This window comes from Tasmannia lanceolata, unplaced genomic scaffold (assembly GCF_043159265.1).
Source record: "Tasmannia lanceolata isolate RefF3 unplaced genomic scaffold, GAP_Taslan_0.1 ptg000004l, whole genome shotgun sequence".
Classification (NCBI taxonomy): Eukaryota; Viridiplantae; Streptophyta; class Magnoliopsida; order Canellales; family Winteraceae; genus Tasmannia; species Tasmannia lanceolata.
Genome location: NW_027518681.1, coordinates 1,080,438 through 1,103,787, shown reverse-complemented (window position 1 = coordinate 1,103,787; position 23,350 = coordinate 1,080,438). Strand labels below are relative to the sequence as shown.

The window sequence follows — 23,350 nt, the reverse complement described above, 5'->3', positions numbered from 1 at the left end:
AAAATCAGGAAAACATTAAACCAATTTTAAATGGGTAGTTTCTTTTCACTAGTTGTCAAAGATTTATGAAGATATCTGTACTCCCCTCCACTCAAGTCTCTCCCTCTCCCTCTCCCTCATTCTCACTCCCTCTCAATCAGTTGGCCCACGAATATTCCATGGGATAAATTTTCGTCGTGGCCAAACATGGCCTTTGTAAATTGTAAAAGTGAATTGGGACCATTGGCAATATTCCAATGTGGGGCAATAACATCCACTTTCACGAAAAAAATAAGCAAAAAATTTCCTAAGGCAATTATAAACTTGGGACAGCCCCCTCTAGAGTAAAAAGGAGGCCAATATATGACTACCCTTTTCCTAATATCTATTTTGCTACATTGATATACTAGCAAAATACCATACACAAAGAATTGTACAGACCGCATCATAGGTTGATCTAAACCGTCCATGTGATGGAACATAACATAAATAGGTTGTGCCCGTAAAATTATTTCCATAGGCTGATCCTAGCCCTCCAATCTATAGAGGTTTCCATAATTGTTGTTCCTCTTAAGGTGCCCAGAATCCGTCAATATTTTTACAGGTGTCCTGCATTCGTAATATCAAACTTTCCGTAATTTGACTCGCACATAGTGAATAAGAAAAAGTAGTTCCCGATTTCCAACCTGACTCGGTTCAACCTGACCCAACCCGATTTGCAATTTCCTCAACCCAACCCAACCTAATTTCCAATTCAGGTAGGGTTGGGGCGGGTTGACCCGATTTGATATGGTACTAATTGTTGACCACCTCAACTCAAGCCCGGTTGTTTTGGATTTTGAGATTCAATAATGAGTCACCAATAATAAGTTTTTAACTCACAATTGGTTCTCAAAATCAAAACCAAACAGGGACTAATAATTAACAAAGGAAAATGTTATCCGCACTACTATATTTTGATGATCACACTCCTCACTTTATTAAAGTACGGTATGGCCCGCACCATAGGATTATCCAAACCGTCCATTGTGGACTGTGGAGACTATTTCAATGTTGACAAAGAAAAACACATATACAGAACTTCTTCAGATGGAACCCAAATTCGGGTTTCGGGTCTGGTCGGGTCGGGTTGCCCGACAGCCCGACCCGACCCGACCCGATTTCCAATTCGGGTTGATTTTTCCCAACCCAGCCCAAATTCGGTTGAACCTGACCCACGTGGGAACATCCAAGTAACAATGATGGTTTCAAATTATATATAGTGCTAATGTCCTCACTACCATATTTTATAATGGCATTAGTCACTGTATTTTGATGATCGCACTCCTCACTTTATTAAAATGTCCAGTATGGCCCGTACCATAGGATGATCCAAACCGTCCATTAGATGGGCCACTTCTTACATAGGTTGTGCCCCAAAAATAATTTTCATAGGTTGATCCGAACCGTCTGATCGATAGCGAGTTATAGGTTGATCCAAACCGTCTATGTGATGGAACACAACATCAATCGGTTGTGCCCGTAAAATCATTTCCATAAGTTGATCCTAGCCCTCCAATCAATATAGGCTGATCCTAGCCCTCCAATCGATAGAGGTTTCCATAATTGTTGTTCCTCTTCAGGTGCCCGGAATCCGTCAATATTTTGCAAGTGTCTTGCATGAGTAATATCAAGTAGTTCTTTCGTCATTATCATATGTCTTTACCTCTTCTTGGTAGTTTTTTTTCGTAATTGTCATAGACAGGTACCCTGGGTCGGTACTTTTCATATGTAGATTACGAACACAACATTAATAGGTTGTGCCCGTAAGATCATTTCCATAGGCTGATCCTCAACCCGACCCAACCCGATTTCCAATTCGGGTTGGGTCGGGTTGACCCGATTTGATATGGTGCCAATTGTTGACCACCTCAACCCAACCGGGTTGTTTTGTATTTTGAGAACCAATAGTGAGTCACCAATAATCAATTTTTAACTCACAATCGGTTCTCAAAATCCAAACCAAACAGGACTAACAATTAACAAAGGGAATTGTTATCTGCACTACTATATTTTGATGATCACACTCCTCACTTTATTAAAGTACGGTATGGCCCGCACCATAGGATTATCCAAACCGTCCATTGTGGACAGTGGAGACTTTCAATATTGAAAAAGAAAAACACATATACAGAACTTATTCAGATGGAACCCAAATTCGGGTTGATTTTTCCCAAACCGACCCAACCCGATTTGCGAAAAAGCTTAACCCGACCCAACCCAAATTCAGGTTGAACCCGACCCGCGTGGGAACATCTAAGTAACAACAATGGTTTCAAATTATATATAGTGCTAATGTCCTCACTACCATATTTTATAATGGCACTACTCACCGTATTTTGATGATCGCACTCCTCACTTTATTAAAATGTACGATATGGCCCGTACCATAGGATGATCCAAACCGTCCATTAGATGGGCCACTGCCTACATAGGTTGTGCCCCAAAAATAATTTCCATAGGTTGATCCGAAGCCTCCGATCTATAGAGGGTTATAGGTTGATCCAAACCGTCCATGTGATGGAACACAACATCAATCGGTTGTGCCCGTAAAATCATTTCCATAGGTTGATCCTAGCCCTCCAATCGATAGAGGTTTCCATAATTGTTGTTCCTCTTCAGGTGCTCGGAATCCGTCAATATTTTGCAAGTGTTCTGCATAAGTAATATAAAGTAGTTTTTTCGTCATTGTCATATGTCTTTACCTTTTCTGGTAGTTTTTTTCCGTAATGTCATGGACAGGTACTCGTGTCGGTACTTTTTGTATGATTTTATCCTCAAATAATTTCTCATAGAGATAGATGTTAGATATCAGCAAAAGGGCTTATGATAAAAGAGTAATGCTGTCGTGTAAATCCCAGATTAGAAGAAAAGAAATTTCTTTTTCCTCCTGCTATACTGTAGTAGATATTGTAGTAGATAAAGAAATTTCTTTTTCCTCCTGCTATACTGTAGTAGATATTGTAGTAGATAAAGAAATTTCTTTTTCCTCCTGCTATACTGTAGTAGATATTGTAGTAGATAGGTGAGGTTGTCTAAACTACCTCGTATTAAAATCCTTCTTTCACTTTTTGTGAGCCTCATATGTATGTTTTGTGTTCGCGATGGATAAAATGTGACAGTCATCAAAACAAACGAATGTAGCAAATAATATCTACACTGTTTTGATAATGAACTAAGTACAAAAAGGCTCAAACATGGGGACCCCCAATGCTATTGACCCATCATGATCAGACGATCCTAGCCGTTCTCATTAGGACTATTAGAACCATGTTGGCTGCCTTATAATGGTAAACGTGATCAACGACTAACAAACGATTGTGTGTCCTCCACGGGGCACGTGTGAAACCCTAAAGCCTTGGCGTGCTTTTATAGATGGACAATTGAGGATATCTATTGATATTCACATATCTCATCTTTTAAACTTAGCTAGTTGTAAAGTATGATTTATGAAGATTAGTAACTTTATACATTAAAAATGGCAAGTTGCCTATGGTGAAGAGAACTTGGCTTAGCTACCACTTGCTATTATTCATGAAGCTGGTTGATTATGCAAATGGAACATGATTGTTATAAGAGGAATGATAGAATGAAGGGCGCCCTTGCAAAAAACAGCTTCAAGGGCACCCTTATTGGTTGATTTCAGCAAAAGTCAAAGCTATTTCCACTTTTCATTGAGCCATCCCGGTCCGGCTCCACTTTTGCTGAAATCAACCAATAAGGGCGCCCTTGAAGCTGTTTTTTTTTCAAGGGCGCCTTTCATTCTATGATTCCTCTTGTTATAAACAATTTAACATTCTCTCACTTGGCATGCATAGGTATATATCAAAAATGAACCTTATATGATTAGCATATAATCATGTGACCACTCAATGTCCAAACCCTTATTGTGATAACAATGTAAATGCCTGATCGAATAAACATCTGCTTACCTTCTTACATAATATTGATTCATGTGTACAAAATAATAATGGAGCAACAAATAATACACATCAGAATCACCTAAAACATAATGTGATCACAAAGTAAGTGTCTGAACCTCATACAAACTCCTACTATTTACCATCATCTGATCATTCAAGGACCGTTAGTCGACCGTTGGATTACGATCAAACGATTATCTTGAACCTATGGTCAGTTTCACTATCGACTGGGGATAAGCCCTTGTTTGCAAACATGCAAACAAACAACTAATTAAAAAAAAAGTGTACGAAGAGTGCAAATATTATCATTTCCAATAAATGCTGAAGAGTACTTATTTACAATATATATACATATTTATATGTAAATAAATGGAAAAGTGTTTAGGTATACATGGGTGAGAGGAAAGGCAGATGATTATGAAAGTAATGTAAATATGGAATAGAGAAAGGGCAAATTCGTAAAATTATTCCGGACTGGAACCAAGCTAGGAATAGGCTCATGGGCAACGGTCGGGTGGACATTTTCAAGTGCTCTCTCTCTCTCTCTCCATAAATCATCAATGCCAAAGCAAAACCCCAAAGCTAAAAAGAATCCAAAAAGCTTAATTCTTTCCTTGTCACTCTTTTTGGCCTCTACAATTTGAAGTTTCCAAGGTGGTATCTTGGTTTTGTGGCTTTTCTTGTCATGAAGAAGAAGCAAAAGTAAAAGATGGTTGGAATATTTGTTGGCCCGTGGCTAAGATACCCTTTGGATCGAACTCCATTTTTCTCTTTAGAAATTTACTCCATTTATCTCCAAAATGATCTTTCCACTCCTCTTGTGTTGTGTAATGAGGAAGGTATTGCTTCACTTTGATGCCGACCTTTTCGCAGAAGCTAAGGATCATCTGATTTTGATGGCTTAGATACTCCAGTGTTTGTGTCTCTTCGCCGGAAACTAAGGCCGATCGAAGGAGAGCCACAAGGTAGAAGATGTCTTCGTCCGGTGTAACCGCTGAGCTCCGATCATCCCACCTGAAACCACCACCATGACAAAGAATTTCAGACTTTGTTTTTTGGGTCTTTGTTTTTTTTTTTTTCATTAAAACTTAAAAGAGAGATACATTGGTTTTGAGAAATCCATCTAGATGGAACTAAAAATTAATCTAAATTAGTTTTACACTAGGCAAAATGTTGAAATGTGTTAAGGAAAAAGATACACCTCTCTGCTTACTTGTCTTTGTTCATGGGGTAGATGAGTATAGGGCCACTTGTCTTGTTCCCGAGAATGCCCTTGAATACTCCGGAGTCAAATTCCTCTATTGCCGATTTTGGGACAAAGAGATTGAGCCATGGGTGTGGAACATCCCACAAGCCCTTCGATTTGAGCTTCAGTTCAGCTTTATGAACCCTGTCAAGGAAGTCAATGTAGGGAAGATCGGTCATGAAAACGGATGCTGGGATGAAGTCTAGCTTCTTCAGCAATGCCTCCACTTCCTACACAACACAGACGATTGATTAACACGAGAAAAAAAATCTTGAGAATATGGATCAAGCAAAAAAATTGTGCTTTTATTGTAAGAACTTATGAGAACAATCTTTGATCTATGAATGGCGATCTAGATTGAATAATGAGATTAAGAGTGAAATTACTGGAGTTACCCATTGACCAAAGTGATCAGTAAATGATAAAAGGGTAATCAGTGCATCTCATTCCTATTGAGACATGAATGATTAGTGGAGTCCAATCAACTACATCAAGTAGGCTTGGATAATGCACTTGGTTTAATTGATTAAGCTAATTAGAGTTCTATTGCAGGTAGAACTCTAATATGTATTTTTTTATAAATAAGGGGTTGGTCTCTGTTGTCATCTAACTTACCAAAGGAGATCTTCCCTACCAGAGATCATGCAAACCAAAAAGACAATAGAATATCCCTGATCGATCACCACCATGGCAGATCGAGATAAGTTCTTAATCGCTTTTGTATTCTAGTTTATTTGCATGGTTATATCCTTAGATTAATAGATCTATAGTATTGATTTTGATTTGATCATGGCATATTCTACATGTTGATTGAATACCATGATCCTTGTTTTGCATTTATGACTAAGTTGTGATGAGGTAAATATAGATTGTAATGGTTATGTTTTTCATTTTTATTTTTTATACAGAAAAATTTTGTTCTGTAATTTTAAAGATTTTGCGCAATATGACATATATTTATATCATATTGTAAAATATCATGTCATAATCTGCAGATTTCTTCAATAGGAGATGATTTTCCGCACCCCTTTCCTAGCTTTCCAATCCTTTAATTGTTTGTCTTTTCCTGAAAATGACTTTAATTCATGGAAAACTCAAACAAAGAAAAGGTGAAAATGCTAAAAGGAAAACAGAAGACGAGGGGGGGGGGGGAGGATTGGATGCTGGAAATGGGGGTGAAAATACCATTCCCCTTAATATAGTTGTTTATTATCTAATGTATTTAATAGTTACAGAAAAAACAATACATTAAGGTGTTTAATATTTAAGATGAGGTTTACATTATAAGATTTTAAATCACTTCGATATGTGTGTGTAAATAATGGCTGCTGATATTTGCACTACTATTCTGAAAAAGCTCTCAACAGCCAATTAAAGAGGAAAAAGACAAGGTGAGTTTTGTCTCATTATCAAAACATGGTAGTGAAATAACAGATGAGTTAATTGAATAAGACAAAATCTGCTGAAAAGTGAGCCTATGTGGTTGTTCTCTGTTGCAAATTAAAAGTCTTATGAATATGTATTGTTTTCTTTCTCTCTTATACTTTTAAGATAAGACTTGTGTTTTTATTTAATATATTGGCCTTTTATTTATGAACTGTTTAATGTATTGTTTTTGGTGAGTGGCTTTTTTATTTTTCAAGTTAGTATAACATTAAGAATCGAATATGTTCCTTTATGAGAATCTAATGGAACACCTTGCATGTTACCATGTGATCATGGAACACCTCACAATTAATGCAAGGCAAATAATGCACTAACTATACCTATCAGATCATAAATTCCTTTGTATCTAACTACCCTCAGAATCTATTATTTTGTCCATGCAATATTCATGGTCCCTTTTCTTTTTCCTTTTTTGTTGCTTCATAATTGTGAGTCCGATAATCATTTTTGGACTCAAAATCAGTGTTTCAAAATGCGGATGTGGGTCAAAACACGGCAAAAGCAAATCCTAGTCGACTCGGTTGACGTAGTCATAATTGAGAGAGTCGACAGAGTTTTGATTGGCTTTGTAGGGCAGAACTCGGACTCATACAAGAATATGTGACCAGGGTAAAAGGGGGTCGACTCGGAAGTGAGTCCACAATGACACTGGGGAATTGTCAAAATATGGTCAAAATCCAATACAAATAGCGCATTAGATATATCATATATGGATACCTGATCGACGGTAGTGGCGGTTGTGTTGTCATAATTCTTTGTCATTTCTAAGCAGTAGAGAACTCCACCATTAGCAGCAATGGAGCTTATCTTGACAGGGTTACGAGGGGAGAAAAAGGAAGACCTCCAGTTATTGATGAGGCCTTCATCCACAATAACAAAACCTTCGACATAGTCGAATTTCTGACTTGCTGGTTCTCCATGCAGAGAAATGAGATACTCTTGATCTCTGGTGAAAGTTGAAAAATTAGAGTACAGTACTCTAATCCACCTCACCTGTGTAGAACAAAAGAAGACAAATAATAAAAGGAGCACGTTAGAAAGACACATCAACACCACGTACTGCCAGCTTTTCCCACCCATTGGAAATTTGGTTTTCATGCCTTCTAGATGAATGAACATTAATTCTAGGAAAGTTTGGCAAAGGACTAGTGAAAAAATTTGTCTCCATTGAAGAGAATGACACACTCATATTTCAAATCAAGTTAAGAAAATAGAAGACCACTTTGTTTATTTTTCTTCTTAGGTAAAATAAAGGCTTCTCTCTCTCTCATACACACGTTTTCTTAAAAAAATTAATCTATCTTGTTTAATTAAGAAATAGTGAAGTGTTCAAGTCAGTAGTATATAGATAAAAGATAGTGAATGAAAGATACCCTTTGTGGAGCCGGCTCTAGGGCAATTCTAGCCCTAGTAATGATTCCAAACTGTCCTAACCCACCAAGGACACCATGGAACAGCTCCGAATTTTTGTCCTCCGAGCATGTCACAAGCTCCCCCTTACCTGAAACGCAGTAAACAACTAAGAAAAGAAGAATCTACGAAAGGGGAAAAAAACATGGAGAGATAGAGAGCAGTTTTCATCTATGAAAGAAAAACCCGTGAAGGAGGAGCTTTCATGTTACCCATTAGGAAAAAAAAAAACCCATGAACCCCATGAAGAGGGAAATGATATATATATATATATATATAGAGAGAGAGAGAGAGAGAGAGAGAGAGAAACCCATGAAGGAGCTTTCATATTACCCATTGGCAAAAAATACCCATGAAGAGAGAGAGAGAGAAAGGTTTCATCTTACCCATTGGCAAAAAAAAACCCATGAAGTGAGAGAGAGAGAGAGAGAGAAGGAGCTTTCATCTTACCCATTGGCAAAAAATACCCATGGAGAGATAGATATCCCATGAAGGAGCTTTCATCTTACCCATTGGCAAAAAATACCAATGGAGAGAGGAGCTTTCATCTATATAATAAGAGAACCCCATGGAGAGAGGAGCTTTCATCTATATAAGAAGAGAACCCCATGGAGAGAGGAGCTTTCATCTATATAAGAAGAGAACCCCATGAAGGAGCTTTCATTTATGAAAAAAACTCATGAATAAGGAGCTTTCATGATCTATTGAAAAAAATCATGAAGAAGGAGCTTTCATCTTACCCATTTAGCAAAAAATACCCATGAAAAGAGAGAGAGAGAGAGAGAGGGAGAGAGAGAGAGAGAGAGAGAGAGAGAGAGAGAAGAAGGGGGGAGCGGGGAGAGAAGCTTTCATCTATGAAAGAAAAAAAAAAAACCTTGAAGAAGGAACCCATAAAGGAAGAAGTAGGTGTAATTTTAGTTTTCATTTTCTTTCCTATAATTTCATTACCGGTATAAAAAACAAAGTATAGGCTTTGTAATGAACTAACCTGTAACAACATCAAGCTCATAGACATTGCTTATTTGGGGCCCATGATTGAAAGCTTGGCCACTAATCCCAGCATTAGAAAGGGTCCCACCCACAGATAAATAAAGATAATCAGTCCAAGACCTCGGTGCAAGCCCATATTCAAGGCTTCCCCTCAACACATCTATCCAAAGCTCTCCACCCCAAACATCCACATAAAATCCTCCCTTTGAAGAAGAAGAAGAAGAAGAATGAGCCAACTCTCCTATCCTAAGCCAGCTCCCCTTGAGCCGGCTCATCTCAATCACGACTCCATTAGCCGCTTGAGCCTGTCCATTGATCGAGTGCCCGTGACCCCTAGCCGAGACCGTGAAGCCCCGAGCCGAGCCATAAGCCGAGCTCATTAGCTCCACAACGTCATTGACTGAAGCCGGGTGTAAGACGGCTAACGGCTTGTCTCGGCTCAAGCCACCGAAATCAAGTGAAGCCATTTCTACATCTGTGGCTTCCACACTGAGGCGACCCTCTACCCCTAGAAGCTCGGTCGGCTCCAGTGTCAATCCGTCAGTCGAGATTAAAAGACAAATAACAACCATTAATAGAAGCTCGGTGTCCATTTTATTTTTGGGTTGAGGGTATTTAGGGTAAAAATGAAAGAAAACCCTTAGTTGGGGTGGTGCAATATGAAGAACAATAAAACCCTAATAGCACAGTTTATGTAGTAATATGTTACAGGTTGAAGGACAACACTAAGGTAGAAAATGCCCAAAATACCCTTGGTTAAAGGGTTAAATTTTCAAAAAATGCCACATGAAGTCCCTCCAAACCCAAGGCAGATAGGATGTCCTTTTGCTATATGAAACTTCTGAGAGGGAACAGAAGGAAAGAAAACCCCTAGTTGGGGTGGTGCAATATGAAGAACAATAAAACCCTAATAGAACAGTTTATGTAAGAGTAATATGTTACAGGTAGAAGGACAACACTAAGGTAGGAAATGACCAAAATACCCTTGGTTAAGGGTTAAATTTTCAAAAAAATGCCACACTAATAAGGCCCTCAAAAATCTAAATCTCTGTTGCAGAAAATCAGATTGCAACTTTAAAGATCTCCTATGAAACATGCCCAGATTCACGTTTCTGCCTGCAGAAAGAGAGAGGGGGTGTTTAGATTAAAAAAGGGGGGGTGTTTGGTTATTGGGTTCTCACTCTTTCTCTCTTCCCCTTCCTTTGTCTTTCTGTCTAGGTTTTTAGGTACGTAAATACAGAGGTTCTTTATTTATAGGAGGTGCCACGTGGAGTGTCACGTGCGAGGGGGTTGTATGTGGGGCCACCACAAGTGGAAACAAGTGGCAGGGGGGGGGACAGGTGGGCCCAGGACTGGATACGGAGGATCTTTGTGGGGACTTGGTGGAGAGGAGGTTCACGTGGAGTGCAGAGCGAGGGTGGAGCAGATAATAATGTGTAAAAGAATAGAAAAGGAAAGTTCGTTTACTATTCCGGAATTAGAATCGGCATCCGATTCCAGCATCTGGTTCGGAAATAATACCGAATTAGGGGCGGAAATTACACTACAGCAGAATTAAAGGAGAGAATGGCAGAATCTGTTTTTCGCCCCATGAGGTAGTATTCTTATTCCGCCTCGATCGGAATGAAATTTTATGAGGTTGGCTAACAAACAGTTCCGATGGTGGAAAAGGGGAGCACTTATCACCACAAAAGCAAATAAAAAAGTGAAAATGCTAGGTCTATCGGTCATTTTCAAACTTTTTATTTTTTTATTACTGGGATCCCATTTTAGAAGTGTTTCTCAAATTTTATTGAATTAATTTTTTTATTTTAATTTTTCCAATCCATTTATAGAGGAATAAGAATAGGATGCCAATTCCAATACTTGATTACAGCAATCCAAACACAGGACAGGAATACAGGATGCCCCTCTTGGAGTCTTGGGCTGTAGACATCATGGTTTTGAATTTCAGTTTCGGTATGTATTTTGTCCCCCCACCGAAATTCGGTACACAATAAAAAAAAAAAATTTATTCATTACAAAATTTTCATCGAAATTACCAAAAATTGGATTTCGGTCTCAACCGAAATCCAAAATTTCGGTCCAAAATTATTTCAATTCCTTTTTCGATTCTGCCTTAAATGGAATGAGAAAATATTAAAATAAAAATTTTAATTTTTTTCACAACACCAAGAAGAAATCAGAATACCACCTCCTAGGGACGAAGATAGAATCCGACATCATCCCCCCATATTGCCATTCAAAAAAAAAAAAAAAATTCGCCCCATATGACTCCACCTACTTGATTCCGTTCTTGTTTTAACCAAACAGTAGAATTGGGTGGAATCAGAATTAGATGCCAACTGCAATGCCTGATTCAAACAATCCAAACACACAACCAACTTGGAAATCTCGAGTGGGTAATCTAACTTGAACAAATGTCACCACCTGGGGCTCAACCCCCTCCCAACTCAAAATAAACTACTCATTTTGCTAATCATGGAGGATTACAATTTAATTAAGCCGTCATTACTATAATATGGATATTTTAATACTACTTTAATAATTATTCAATAACTTCTCATTTTGTCATACAAATTTTTTACTGTTTGGACCACTTATCCTTTTATTTTATTTTTCATTTTCAAACCCGGAAGTCCAGCCTAACCTCATCCACTTATCTTTGATTATGTTTACCTTGTTACTTAGTTCAAGAAAGAGAAATCTAAATACTTGTTTAAGAGTTGAGAACACAAAGTTTTTAAGATCTTTTGGCTGCTTGTAAGCTGGACAAGTTTGATGTCTAAATTCTGTCTAGCTCTAATCTTTATTGTAACGTGTATGGTGAGTGGTGACCATAAAACGTTGATGGTCATAATCAATCAGGAAATTGTTTACTAAACTGAGGAGTGTCATTATCAATAGGAGTGCTGATATCAATTCTCTATTGACTAGTTCTTGCTCTAATTTTTTTATTGCAGGCATGCATAGGTAGGTTTGTGGAATTTTGATTGTGGGAAGGAATAATTGTGGGGTCCTTGCTTTTATATTTCAAATCACTATGGATATTGTTTGAAAGTTTCCTTAGTGAATAATGGCCTTTGCAAGGTCATTTTCCGCATGGGTTTAGCAAGTGTTGCCTGGACCAATGACCAAAGGTAATTTGCCTTGTTTTGGAGTTTTCTGAAAAGTTACTGTGGTCGTTTAAGGTAGTTATCATGTGTGGAAAATGTAAGAGACTTTTGTGTTCTGTTACAGTTCTTAAGTCTAGCTAGCTAGATTATCAAAGAGTCAGATTTCCGATGTTGCTGTTGCTTAAGATTTTTAAAAGACTGAACTACTACTAGGTGTTTAATGTTTACTATTTTAGGTGTGTTTTAAGTCTATAAGTATAAAGACATTGTTGTAGAGACTGTAAGCTTGGGCAAGCTTCAAGGATGAGCTTAGAGAGAACCTTCAAGGGTAGAGATTCAAAGGAGAAGAATTGTGGAGATTCTAAGCAAAAGAGAAAAGAAAACCAAGTCTATTAAAAGTTATTTTGAGATATATAAAAGTTCTTTATATTATGGTGTTACATTTGTATTTTGGTGGAGCTCTACACAGGCTCTTTGATCTTATATCTCCCAATCTCCTTTACCTTGATCACTGGTTGTGATATTATAAATAACCGCAAGTGCACGGATTGCGTATAGTCACGGGTCGAACTCAAGGAAGAAAAATCTTGTTTGTAAATCCTATTCTTGTATTACTTAGAATATAAACTATGATATATGTTGTCTAGCATTTACTCGGGATTTTCGTGGACGTACCTCGGAGCCAACAATATCTATAAATTTGTATTCTAAACAATCTAAGAATCAAACACAAATAAGATTGCGATTTGAAAATCTTAATTTAGGCAAAGTGCACCAAAGTTCTATTGATCTCTTTTAACTACTTATCTAATCTAATTAGAAAACCAAAATTCTAAGGACCTAAGTTAATTGAAAAATTGCAAAAATAATTTGGAATAGTGTAAAAACCTTAATTCAATATAAAAGAGTACTTAGGGTTAGAATCCACCATAGGTTGGGATTAAATTGATTAATTAAAACAATCATTTGAATTAGGTTGAAAATCCAACTAAACAGTCAATAAATAATAAGATCTAAAAATGTCATTATTTATGAGTATTTAATCGAATTAACCCTCTAATTTATATTAATTATATAGAATTTAATCTTTGTTAATCAATAATCATCCATACGAAAGAGGAAAGCCAATGGCATGGATGATTAGGATTTGTACAAAAATAAAACCCTATATAATTTGTTATATAAGCCACTGGTTTTAATTAATCATCTTTCTCCTTCCCCATGGCTTCATCTAAACCCCAAGTAAATGGGTTTAGTTACTCATGGCAAAGGCGAAAGAAACAAAAGCAAAGAAGATAGGGAAGAGAATTGAAATTGCTATTAAATAACTCAAAAAGAAAAGAAACAAATATACCACTTCTTTAATTGAAATTGAAATCAAAATACATTGAATTGAGAACTTGGACTATAAAAATAAAGTAAGGAAAACTTATTCTTTTCTCCTCCTTGCAATAGTTGAATCATCATTCTCCTTCCGTCGAACCTCATAGTCGCCTTGGATTGCCTTGGATGATGTCCTCGACGGTTGGATTGAGTGAGATAAAGAAAGAGAACTTGAAAAGAGAATTAGAAAACAAGAGAGCCTAAGAGAGAGGGTAGGGAATAGAGTGTAGAAAATTGTAGGGAGAGTAGAGACGAGATTCTAAAAGAGGGGGAAAAGAACGTACAAAGGATTCGGCTAGGATTAGGGGAAAAGAGGGTTGGGCGAAAACCTTGGAGGAGTATAGAATGAGTGTTGGTGGTTTGTATGTGTAAACGAGAGAAGGTTGCTAATTTTCTCGTTTTTCTTTCTAATTGAAAATTTCGCCGTGGCATGTGAGGTGAGAAAGAGAAAGATACTTGCCTTGATCAGGAGAGAAAGAAAGAAAGTTGGGAAAACAATCCAAAATATGAGATTTCTTTCTTAATAAAAGTGGCAAGCATGTGAGGCTACATGTAATATGAATTGCCAAGGATTTCTTTCCAAAACGTACGTGTTCCTAGAAACAACCGACCATGGGCCATTTATTCTCCTCAGGTTTCAGTCAATATTAAGAAAAGACGAACCCCATTGGGCCCACAAAGAATAATCCAAACTCCTCTTCAAATAAGGACAAAAAGTTATGACGATCAAAATTTGCCCAAATCTACCCCACTCGAGTAAGCATGCTTGAGTTTTCCATAGAATTGGGTGCATCTCTTTCCTTTAGTAAATTGGAATAATTGGTAGCTCCAAAAAAAAAAAAAAAGTTCTGTGGGTCCCACTAAGTTTGTGGGTCACACTCAAACCTATTCCCGTGTAATAATCCAAACGGTCCATTTATTGGGTTGATCCAAATCGTCCAAATTGATGGCCATAGTGTAAATAGGATTGTCCAACAATATATTTCAATTCGTGAGATAATCTTAACCGTTCAAATAATGGGCTTATTTCACATTGGTTATGCCCATTAAATAAATTTCATGGAATGATCCAATCCATTCATTTTATGGTCCATAAAATTTGCATCCCAAAATCTCATTTCTACTGGCTGATGCTACCTCCTTCAATCTAACAGAAACTACATTTATGTAATCCTCAATAGAATGGATTGTTGCAACAGGTTGCACCAAAAAAATATCATTTCCCAAGGCCGATCCAGGCCATTCACTTGATTGGATCACCATATAAATTGGTTACAACATAAATGGTCTTCCTTCTAATCCATTCCCACAAGCCAATCCGAACCATCCGATTTTTAATGGGCTGCAATACACTTGACTCGTACTCTCAAATTATCTCTGTAAGTTGAACCGCTCAAATGATGTGTAAGGGGGAAAGAGAAAGAGATGAATTAGGAATTGAGAGAAGAGAGAATCGGTTGGCAAATATTCCCCTATTTTACCTCTTGGTCATTTTGTGAAACGCCTAAGTTACCCCCACTTTTGTACAAATTGCAACCATGTCATATATTTTTTGTAAATGGCTACTCTACCCCTCCTCCTTTGTATTGCACACAAACAATTGTATTCACCTCTCTTTTGTCCAAGGAACAATCAGAACCATAAGATTGACGGTCAACTTGTATATTAATTGCACCACTAAACCGTCCCAATGATATGATCCGAACCGTTAAATTTCTAGGCCTTGATGTGAATTTCAATCTTACCTATGAGCACACCTCTTGAATCGTATTTGTGGGGTGATCTGGACCATACAAACGACGATCAATAAATGTGAATTAATTTCCCTCCAAGCCCATTGCCATAAGACGATCTCAACCGCACAATTTGTGGGACTTGGGATAAATTGCTTGTACCACTCCAAATTATTTCTAAATCTATTCTGAATGAACCAATTGATGAACCATAGATGATCTAAACCCTTCAAATGATGGAAAATTCATTGGATTTTTATCTCTTTAGCTTCATTTTTTATGGAAATTCAAGAATAACCCTGAAACACTAAAAATAAGCAAAATACCTTAGTAGTACCGCTCTAATCATAAAATATGCATATTTTTCTACCTACAATTCACACATAAATGTGCTCATCAATCACCAAATGGCATTATCGATCCACCCAATTGGGGCCAACAAGTGGTATCAGAGATTTGCTCTTAGGTTGTGTTGTGTTGAAAATCTAATCCAAGATTTGTGCCCATTTTATTCTATTTTTCCGAAAATTTTATTTTAGTCAAACGTAGCTTATCATATACTGATGGAAAGATTTTTTGAGTGTAGTTTCCAAAAAAGAAAACGGATCATCAATCAAAGTTTTTTACAAAAAAGTTATTGTCAAAAGAGTAGAGGTCTGTCAAAGTGTTTGGTTGGAAGGATGATCTATTTTAAAAGATTTTTAGGATGATTATGGTCCAAAATTTAAATGATTAACGGAGAGGATTTGTTTAAGAATTTTAGTTTAGAATAGAGAACGATACTCTTCTCTATATTTACTTGTGGGTTTTCATTTGATTGAGTGGTGCAAAAATTTTGGTGTGAGAAAGAGAACGATACTATTCTTTTCTTAAGATTGAAAGGACAAGTGACCTCTTTTGTGTGTTGGGAAGGAAAACAAATTTCAATAAGTTCATTGGGAATGCGGCAAGTACAATAAATGAAGTTGAAGAAAGTGCAGCATATGTCGTCATTCATTTCTTGCTAGAATGCTACCCTATCGTCTTCGTCAGTGCCAATCATCGCAGTCTAACGGAATAAGGGAATGTGTGAAAGATTTGAAGAATCACATCGAGTTGCTTGTAGAAGTAATTGCAAAGTTGAAGATGAAGATTTCATCAAGTGTAGATGATGATCAAAGTGATGAAGATTAGTAGTTCTTTGATTTTTGGGATTTAAATATAGGCTCTGTTCACTTGCGTTCTCGGGAAATCAAATCCTGAGAAAACACCTCTTTTTTTCTCGAGAAAGCTAAAATAGTGTTCACTTGTTTTCCCGAGAAACTAACAGGATCAGGTGGAAATGTCAAAAATGACATGGAAAATCCCACAAACGACGTGGAAAAGAGTCTTTTCTCACAAGTGAGAGAAACCATTTCCCACCATTTTGATGAGATTTGCTTTCCCGGGAAAACAAGTGAAAAAAGATGGGCAAGCAGTTTCTCGGGAAATCTTTTCCTGCACAGTTCCTGCGCCCGTGAACAGGCGCGGGAAACCTTTTCCTGCACAATTTATCGGAATTTCTTTTCCTTTTGTCACGTCAGTTTCTCAAGCATTCTTATCTCGGGATTTCTTTTCCTTTCATGGGAAAACAAGTGAACGGAATGGTGTTGGAAATTGTCAATCAAAATCAACGTGTCTTGTTTTTTGAAGAGTCATTGTGGTCTTCTAGGGTAGTTATTATGTGGAAAATTTAAGAGTCTTTTGTGTTTTCTAGAGTTCTTAAAGTCTTGCAAGATTATCAAAGAATCAAATGTGGATTTCCTATGTTGCTGCTGCTTAGGATTCCTAAGGGTATGTTCAGTTGCGCTGTGAAAATGGAAACAAAAAGGATCAGGAGTACATTTTCCATCACCCCATTTCTGCCACTCTAAATCCAACTAAAAGGCTCGGATTCAGATCACGTTTCCACGATCCCGCGCAAGTCGCGACTTTCTTTCGAAAAAAAAACACAAGTCACGAGTGGAGGCCGAACAAAAGCCCTAACACAAGTCCCAACTTCATATTCTCCCTCTCGTCTGCAACAGCAGGAGCTCGCGGCTGTGATCTCCACTGCTCTCGCACGACTGCGATCTCCACTCTCCCCGCTCGTCCTCTTTCCCCAACAGAGATTCCTCCTTCCTTTCTCCTCTTTCCCTCTTTTTTTTTTTTTTTTTTATGGATTTCTTCGTGGGTCAATGTTCTTATGCCTGGATCTTTGTTTTTTTTTTTGGCTTAGATCTATCTATTTTTTGGGGGCATGGATCATTTTTTTTATTCAGGCTTGGATCTATGTATTGTTGGGTTTACGGATTTTGGGTTATCCTTCGTGGTTTTTCTGATTTTTTTACCCTTAAAACTAGTGTTATCCTCCGTGGTTTTTTTAGATTTTTACCCTAAAAGTAGTGCTTTTGGATATGAGGTTTTCAGATTTTTTTGTTGGGGCTTGGATATGAAATTTTGGTTTTTCTGTTTTTTTCATTCTTAGTTCTCGGTTTAATGGACCTGTTTTATTGGATGCGAAAAATCTGATTTAGGGTAGTGGTTTGCAACCAAAAACTAGGGTTTCAGATATGATTTTTGTCTTGTTATTCTGATGATAGATGTGGTAGTCAATGTTTTGGGTGTTTTTTATGGTTTTTTTTATGATGGATGTGATATTATGTAGTCGTAATATTTTTTGGTTGTTCCTTTTATCTCGTTGTTGATCCATTGGTTTGGTTGATCCAATTTTATGAGATTGCTTCTATAGTAGCATTGTTTGATTACATTGGGGTGGAATGTTGAGATCGATGGGGGTGTTAATGGTGGTTTTATTGGAGTTTTCGGTGGTGTTAATGGGGTTCGGTCAGTTTGGTTTTGATGGGGATGCCTCATCTTAATAATTTTCACTACTCTTATTTAGATTAGGATACCTCATCGTCCTACAAAGCATATGGAAGAGTTAATCTGGAAACTGGAGTTGAAGGGTATGAATGAGCTGATTGTGCAAGTTGTCGCCTTACTAATGGCTAGAGCAGGTGCTATGTTAGTACTCGGTAAAGAATATTACGAACAATATCTTGTTAGTTCTCCCTATGAAAGCAATTACTTCACGGGTCATACGTTCATTACTCGGTTCATCGAATCAGACAAACATTGTCATAGCTTGCTACGGATGAACATCAACTGCTTCCGTCAATTTGTCCAAATATTTAAATGGACAGGAACCCCTGGAAGATACAATCCATTGTAACGTGAAGGAGCAAGTTGCAATCTTCTTGCATGTGGTAGCACATAATCAGAGGGTTTTGGCTATCAGAGCATGTGCTAGATGTTCACGTGCAACTGTTTCTACCTATTTTAGCAAGGTACTAAAGGAAATTTTGAATTTGCAAAATTTGTTCATCAAACCGCCGACAGGTGAGACACCACGACAGATTGAGGAGAATGCAAGGTCAATGCCATATTTCAAGGATTGCATCGGTGCAATAGATGGGACAAACATACGTGCTAAAGTCCCAAGTGAACAAAAAGCTTGCTTCTTTGGCCGTAAGCATTCTATATCTCAAAATATTTTGACAGCCTATGACTTTGACCTAAAATTCACATATGTCCTAGCCGGATGGGAAGGTTGGTAGCACAGCCGAGACAGCGACGGGTTCGGCATCCGACTCGAAAGTATTAGCGGATGCATTGACAAGGGCTGACAAGATTCTACTTCTTCCAGGTACATTGTTTATGACGTAGTTCCATTGCAATTAACTTTTCGCAACTCTCAACTTTCATATTACTAGTTACTGATTTAGAATCTACTTTTATTGATAGGAAATCTTTACCTCACCGATGCCGGCTACCCTCTCTTGCAACATTTCATCACCCCTCATCGTCAGACAATATACCACCTAAACGAGACTAGAGGGTGGATTTCACGGATGCCTAATGAGTTGTTCAATCAGACACAACAAAATGATTAGTATGTAGTTAGAATACATGCCATATCATCAATACATGAGTTGTAAATGAGCTAGCTCTTAGCCGCTGCATCACCAATTGAATGAGCCATCAATGAGCTATATTTTAGCATAAATGCTCTCGCATTACAAATGCCTATTAGTTGGCAGCCACTAAGAGGGTGGAAATTTGCTTATAAATAAACCCCCTACTATAACGTTTAGAACAATTTATGAATTTGAAAGTTTGAAGTGAGCTCTTGGAGTTCATAGATCTGGAAAGGTCTCTCCAATTGATGAGTTAAAAGATCCTTATAAAATCCATAGAATTTAATCCAATTATGCTATTCTCCTCTTGTGAAATTCGGTTTGTAATAGTTGTGACAAGATGATATATTTCTGATGCATTTAACTTCCTCATTCTTTTGTTCATGAACTGAATTCGTGGAACTCCTATCATTTTCTTTTTCTTTTACTGAGCTAAAATTTGCACTACTTATCTCTACCTAATTCACTATAGAAACTAGAGGTTTCAAGTGCAAATCATTGCAATGATTAGATAATTATTCGGTAATTGTATTTGCTCCGAATTTTCATTAGTCTATTTGACTGCAACAAAAGCTTGAAGTTATGAATAAATAGATGCAGAGTAGACTGATTTGATTACACCGGTTCAACTTCAGTTTAGTTTGATACCAAGATTTCTATTTAATTCTGCTATAAACAAATCCTCTTCTTATTGGAAGTCCTTGGAATGGTGAAGTTGTGCGATAGAAATTTGATACCGCATTAGATTTATATAGTAGCACCATCAAAGGAGAGACAGGTATTATTTGTGAGTGCTTTTGAATCAAATTAGAAGGCCAACATCTTTTGATGTCAAACAGGTTTTTCAGAGCCATGACTACTTGACAATGGCATTTTCATCCGAGAATCCATAATTGAAGTAACAAGTACACAAATTCCATCATCATTTTGAGAAATTTATCTGTTTCAAATTTAGTGTATTGCATGCCTATAGGTGTTCGAAGGTCATGGGATGTATTATGAGTGCACATGACAAAGTATTATCCTTCCTTCTTCAAGTGTTGCAACAAACATACAATCGGTTAATCGTTTACTTAATTGTTAATGCAGTATAATAAATGAATAACCTGCTATGATTTTCCAATAATGACAATTGATTCAAGTCAATTCTCAGATTTTCCAAAAGTAATTTTAGATGAGCAATCCATAATAGTCCCTTCGAAAGACTTAAATGTATTCTATAAACTTAATATTGATCACGCATATACATTCAAAGTTATAGTTAAGGAAATAGATAAACATAGATGGATGTATTTTTTTCATAGATGATCGAGGAGAAACACAAGAAATAAACTTATCACTCAACTTTGGTTTATCTATACACCGGGAATACTGGCAACAGTAATGCCTTGTGGACATACAACACATTCAAAACTAAAGATACACTAGTTCATATAAATTCGCCACTATTGTATTTCACAAAAGTAAATGTTCCTTAAGAGCACGTTTGACTCCCATGATTTTTTTCATGGTAAATCGATGTCTCCAAGTGGAGAGGAGGTTGAAGTGCCTAAAAATCAGGAAACAAAAAACATGAAACTAGTGTACACAAGTTATGAGAAGTGGATGAAATCAGGAAACAAAAAGCTGTACTCAAAATATGATTGATTTTTTCCTGATTTTTAGTCACTTCCCAGGCTCATCTCAATCATGCCCTCTCAAATCCCTCTTCTTCTCCCATTGCCCTACCACTTTCTCACCACTTGGAGACACCAATTTATCATGAAAAAAAAAAACCAGGGGGATAGGCATGGCCTAAAAGTAAACAATCATCTAGTAGAACTTTTTTGCAGCGAGCGTATACAATCATTTGAGATCCGTGCTCTCTAGTACTTTATATAAAATGTAGGCAAGGTAAGGACAAAATTAGGACTACAGAATTACCACGTGGCTATGGACAGGGGATGATTAACACCCATCTTGTAATTAATACTCTCTAATACTTTATTTATATAAAACTAGTGGGACAAAATACGTGCCATGCACAGGCAGAAGTTAATTATTTTTAATTAAGAAATATAATTTATACATTATCGTTAAAAAAGTATTTAAGTTAAAAGAAGGAATTAATAATAGATTGAGGGTTATATTTTCAAGTAGCAAATATTGTTGTCACTGGTTTATATCGGCTTCCCCTAAAAAATCCCGCATAGTATGATCCTAAACCTCGGACGTGTGGATGTTTATGTTGTGGCGTCCAACCCCATGTAGGCCCCACACCCAAATCGATTCCTATTAAAATAGGAAAGTCAAGTTTCATATTGGCAAAAGGAAATGAGTAAACCCGGACGAGTGTGGCTCTTTGGCTAAAGTCACGGGTTTGCTCCCCAGAGACGAGTGTTCGAATCCCACCCGGGCTTACCTGATGCGTGTGGTCTACGGGTGCCTGCGCGCATCCGTAGGGAATAGTCCTACCCCCGAAGGGGGTGGGGACACCCTTCGTCATCAAAAAAGAAAAAGGAAATGAGTATGCTTATTTTTCGGTTTGGAAAAGCAAGCCGTGACATTGTGGGTGTGTGCGTGAGATAAAAAAAATGCAAAAGCGTGAAGAGGCATAGAGAGTTAGAAATTAAAGACGGAGAGAGAGAAGAAGAAGAAACTTAGGGTTTCTTGTGTGCTCTTTTTTGGGATTTTGTTAGGGACAAAATCTAGGGCTCTTATGGAGCATTTCTTCTTGAAGATTTTCACAGCGCCGTTGAATCCTCCTGTTGCACGGAGACGTCATGAGGATTTAGATTTCTTCGACTTCATGATCGAAGTGGGTATTTTTGGTGAGAAAGTGAGATTTGTCTTTCCCAAAAAGGTAACCCTTGTATCTCTCTAATTTCTTTAGTCTCTCAAGTTTTGGGTGAAAACTTGACTGAGACATTGTAGTGCCTAATTTTACTAGTGAAATTTGTCATCGGATTCGCCCCGTGGTTTTTCCCTCTTCATTGGGAGGTTTTCCACGTAAATCTTTTGTGTTCTTTTGTGTGATTGCTCTCTTGATTGTTTAATTATTTAATCCACACATATATTTGCTTCGTAATTTGAGTGGGTTTTCTTTGGCGAAAAACCCAACAAGTGGTATCAGAGCCATGGTTGTTTGGAAGCATAATTGTTTGCGTGGATTGAGATGGAGAGTTCTTCAGGAACCATGATCAAGTTGACTGGATCAAACTGGATGATTTGGACACCGAAAATGGAGGATATCCTTTATTGCAAGGATTTGTATGAACCTGTTGAAGGTAGTAAGGCCAAGGCTACTAACATGTCTGATAGGGATTGAGAAAAATTGAATAGAAAAGCTATCGGGCATATTAGGCAATGATTGGATGATAGTGTTTTCCGCCATATGTCTAATGAAACATCTACACATTCTCTTTGGAAGAAGTTAGAGGCTCTATATGAGAGAAAGACTTTAGGGAACATAGCTTTTCTAATTAGAAAGCTTGTGAATCTGAAGTTCAAGGAAGGTGGTTCGATTGGAGAGCATTTGAATGAAGTTCAGAGCATAGTTATCCAGTTGTCTTCAATGAAGATGGTGCTAGATGTTGCAGTCATTGCTACTTTTGAGCTCTTTACCTGACAGTTGGGAAACTTTGGTGGTGTCACTTACTAACTTTGCTCCAGATGGTGTACTTACTATGAGCCATGTTACTACTAGTTTCTTCTTGAAGATTTTCACCGCGGTGTTGAATCCTCTTGTTGCAAGAAGACTTCACGAGGATTTGGATTTCTTCGACTTCAAGATCGAAGGTATTTTTGGTGAGAAAGTAGGATTTGTCTTTCCCAAAGAGGTAACCCTTGTATTTCTGTAATTTCTTTAGTTTCACAAGTATAGGGTGAAAACTTGAGAGAAAGTCATTGTATTAATTATTTTGATTACTGGATATTTCGTTGGATTCGCCTTGGGGTTTTTCCCTCTTCGTTGGAGGGTTTTCCACATAAATTTTTTGTGTTTTTTTGTGATTGCACTCTTGTTGGTTTGATTTCTTTAATTCTCATGTTATTTCCTTCGTAATTTGAGTGGATTTTCTTCGGCGAAAATCCCAACAACTGGTATCAGAGCTCTCTAGTAGATCTTCTA

The 23,350-nt window shown here is 37.4% G+C and overlaps 1 protein-coding gene across 2 annotated transcripts; it reads right to left on the bottom strand.

Annotated features, from left to right (window-relative positions):
* Nucleotides 1-4,224: 4,224 nt before the first annotated feature.
* LOC143876001 (cytokinin dehydrogenase 5-like) lies at nt 4,225-10,240 on the bottom strand. 2 transcript variants are annotated; one of them, XM_077377598.1, is made up of 5 exons: nt 9,032-10,240; nt 8,007-8,134; nt 7,351-7,626; nt 5,155-5,417; nt 4,225-4,955 (listed from the first exon to the last, which is right to left on the bottom strand). In XM_077377598.1, the coding sequence occupies exons 1-5, from the start codon at nt 9,624-9,626 to the stop codon at nt 4,625-4,627; spliced, it is 1,593 nt and encodes a 530-aa protein (XP_077233713.1). In that variant the 5' UTR covers nt 9,627-10,240; the 3' UTR covers nt 4,225-4,624. The 2 variants fall into 2 exon arrangements, with proteins under 2 accessions (XP_077233713.1, XP_077233714.1); XM_077377599.1 differs by having other exon boundaries at nt 4,822-4,955; nt 5,143-5,417.
* Nucleotides 10,241-23,350: the final 13,110 nt, after the last annotated feature.

Excerpts from the sequence above, each read along its gene's own strand:
- LOC143876001 (XM_077377598.1), bottom strand. The coding sequence starts at position 9,626 with ATGGACACCGAGCTTCTATTAATGGTTGTTATTTGTCTTTTAATCTCG. Across the intron at positions 8,135-9,031 it reads TGAGCTTGATGTTGTTACAG|GTAAGGGGGAGCTTGTGACA; the intron begins GTTAGTTCATTA and ends ACTGCGTTTCAG. Across the intron at positions 4,956-5,154 it reads TACCCCATGAACAAAGACAA|GTGGGATGATCGGAGCTCAG; the intron begins GTAAGCAGAGAG and ends TGGTGGTTTCAG.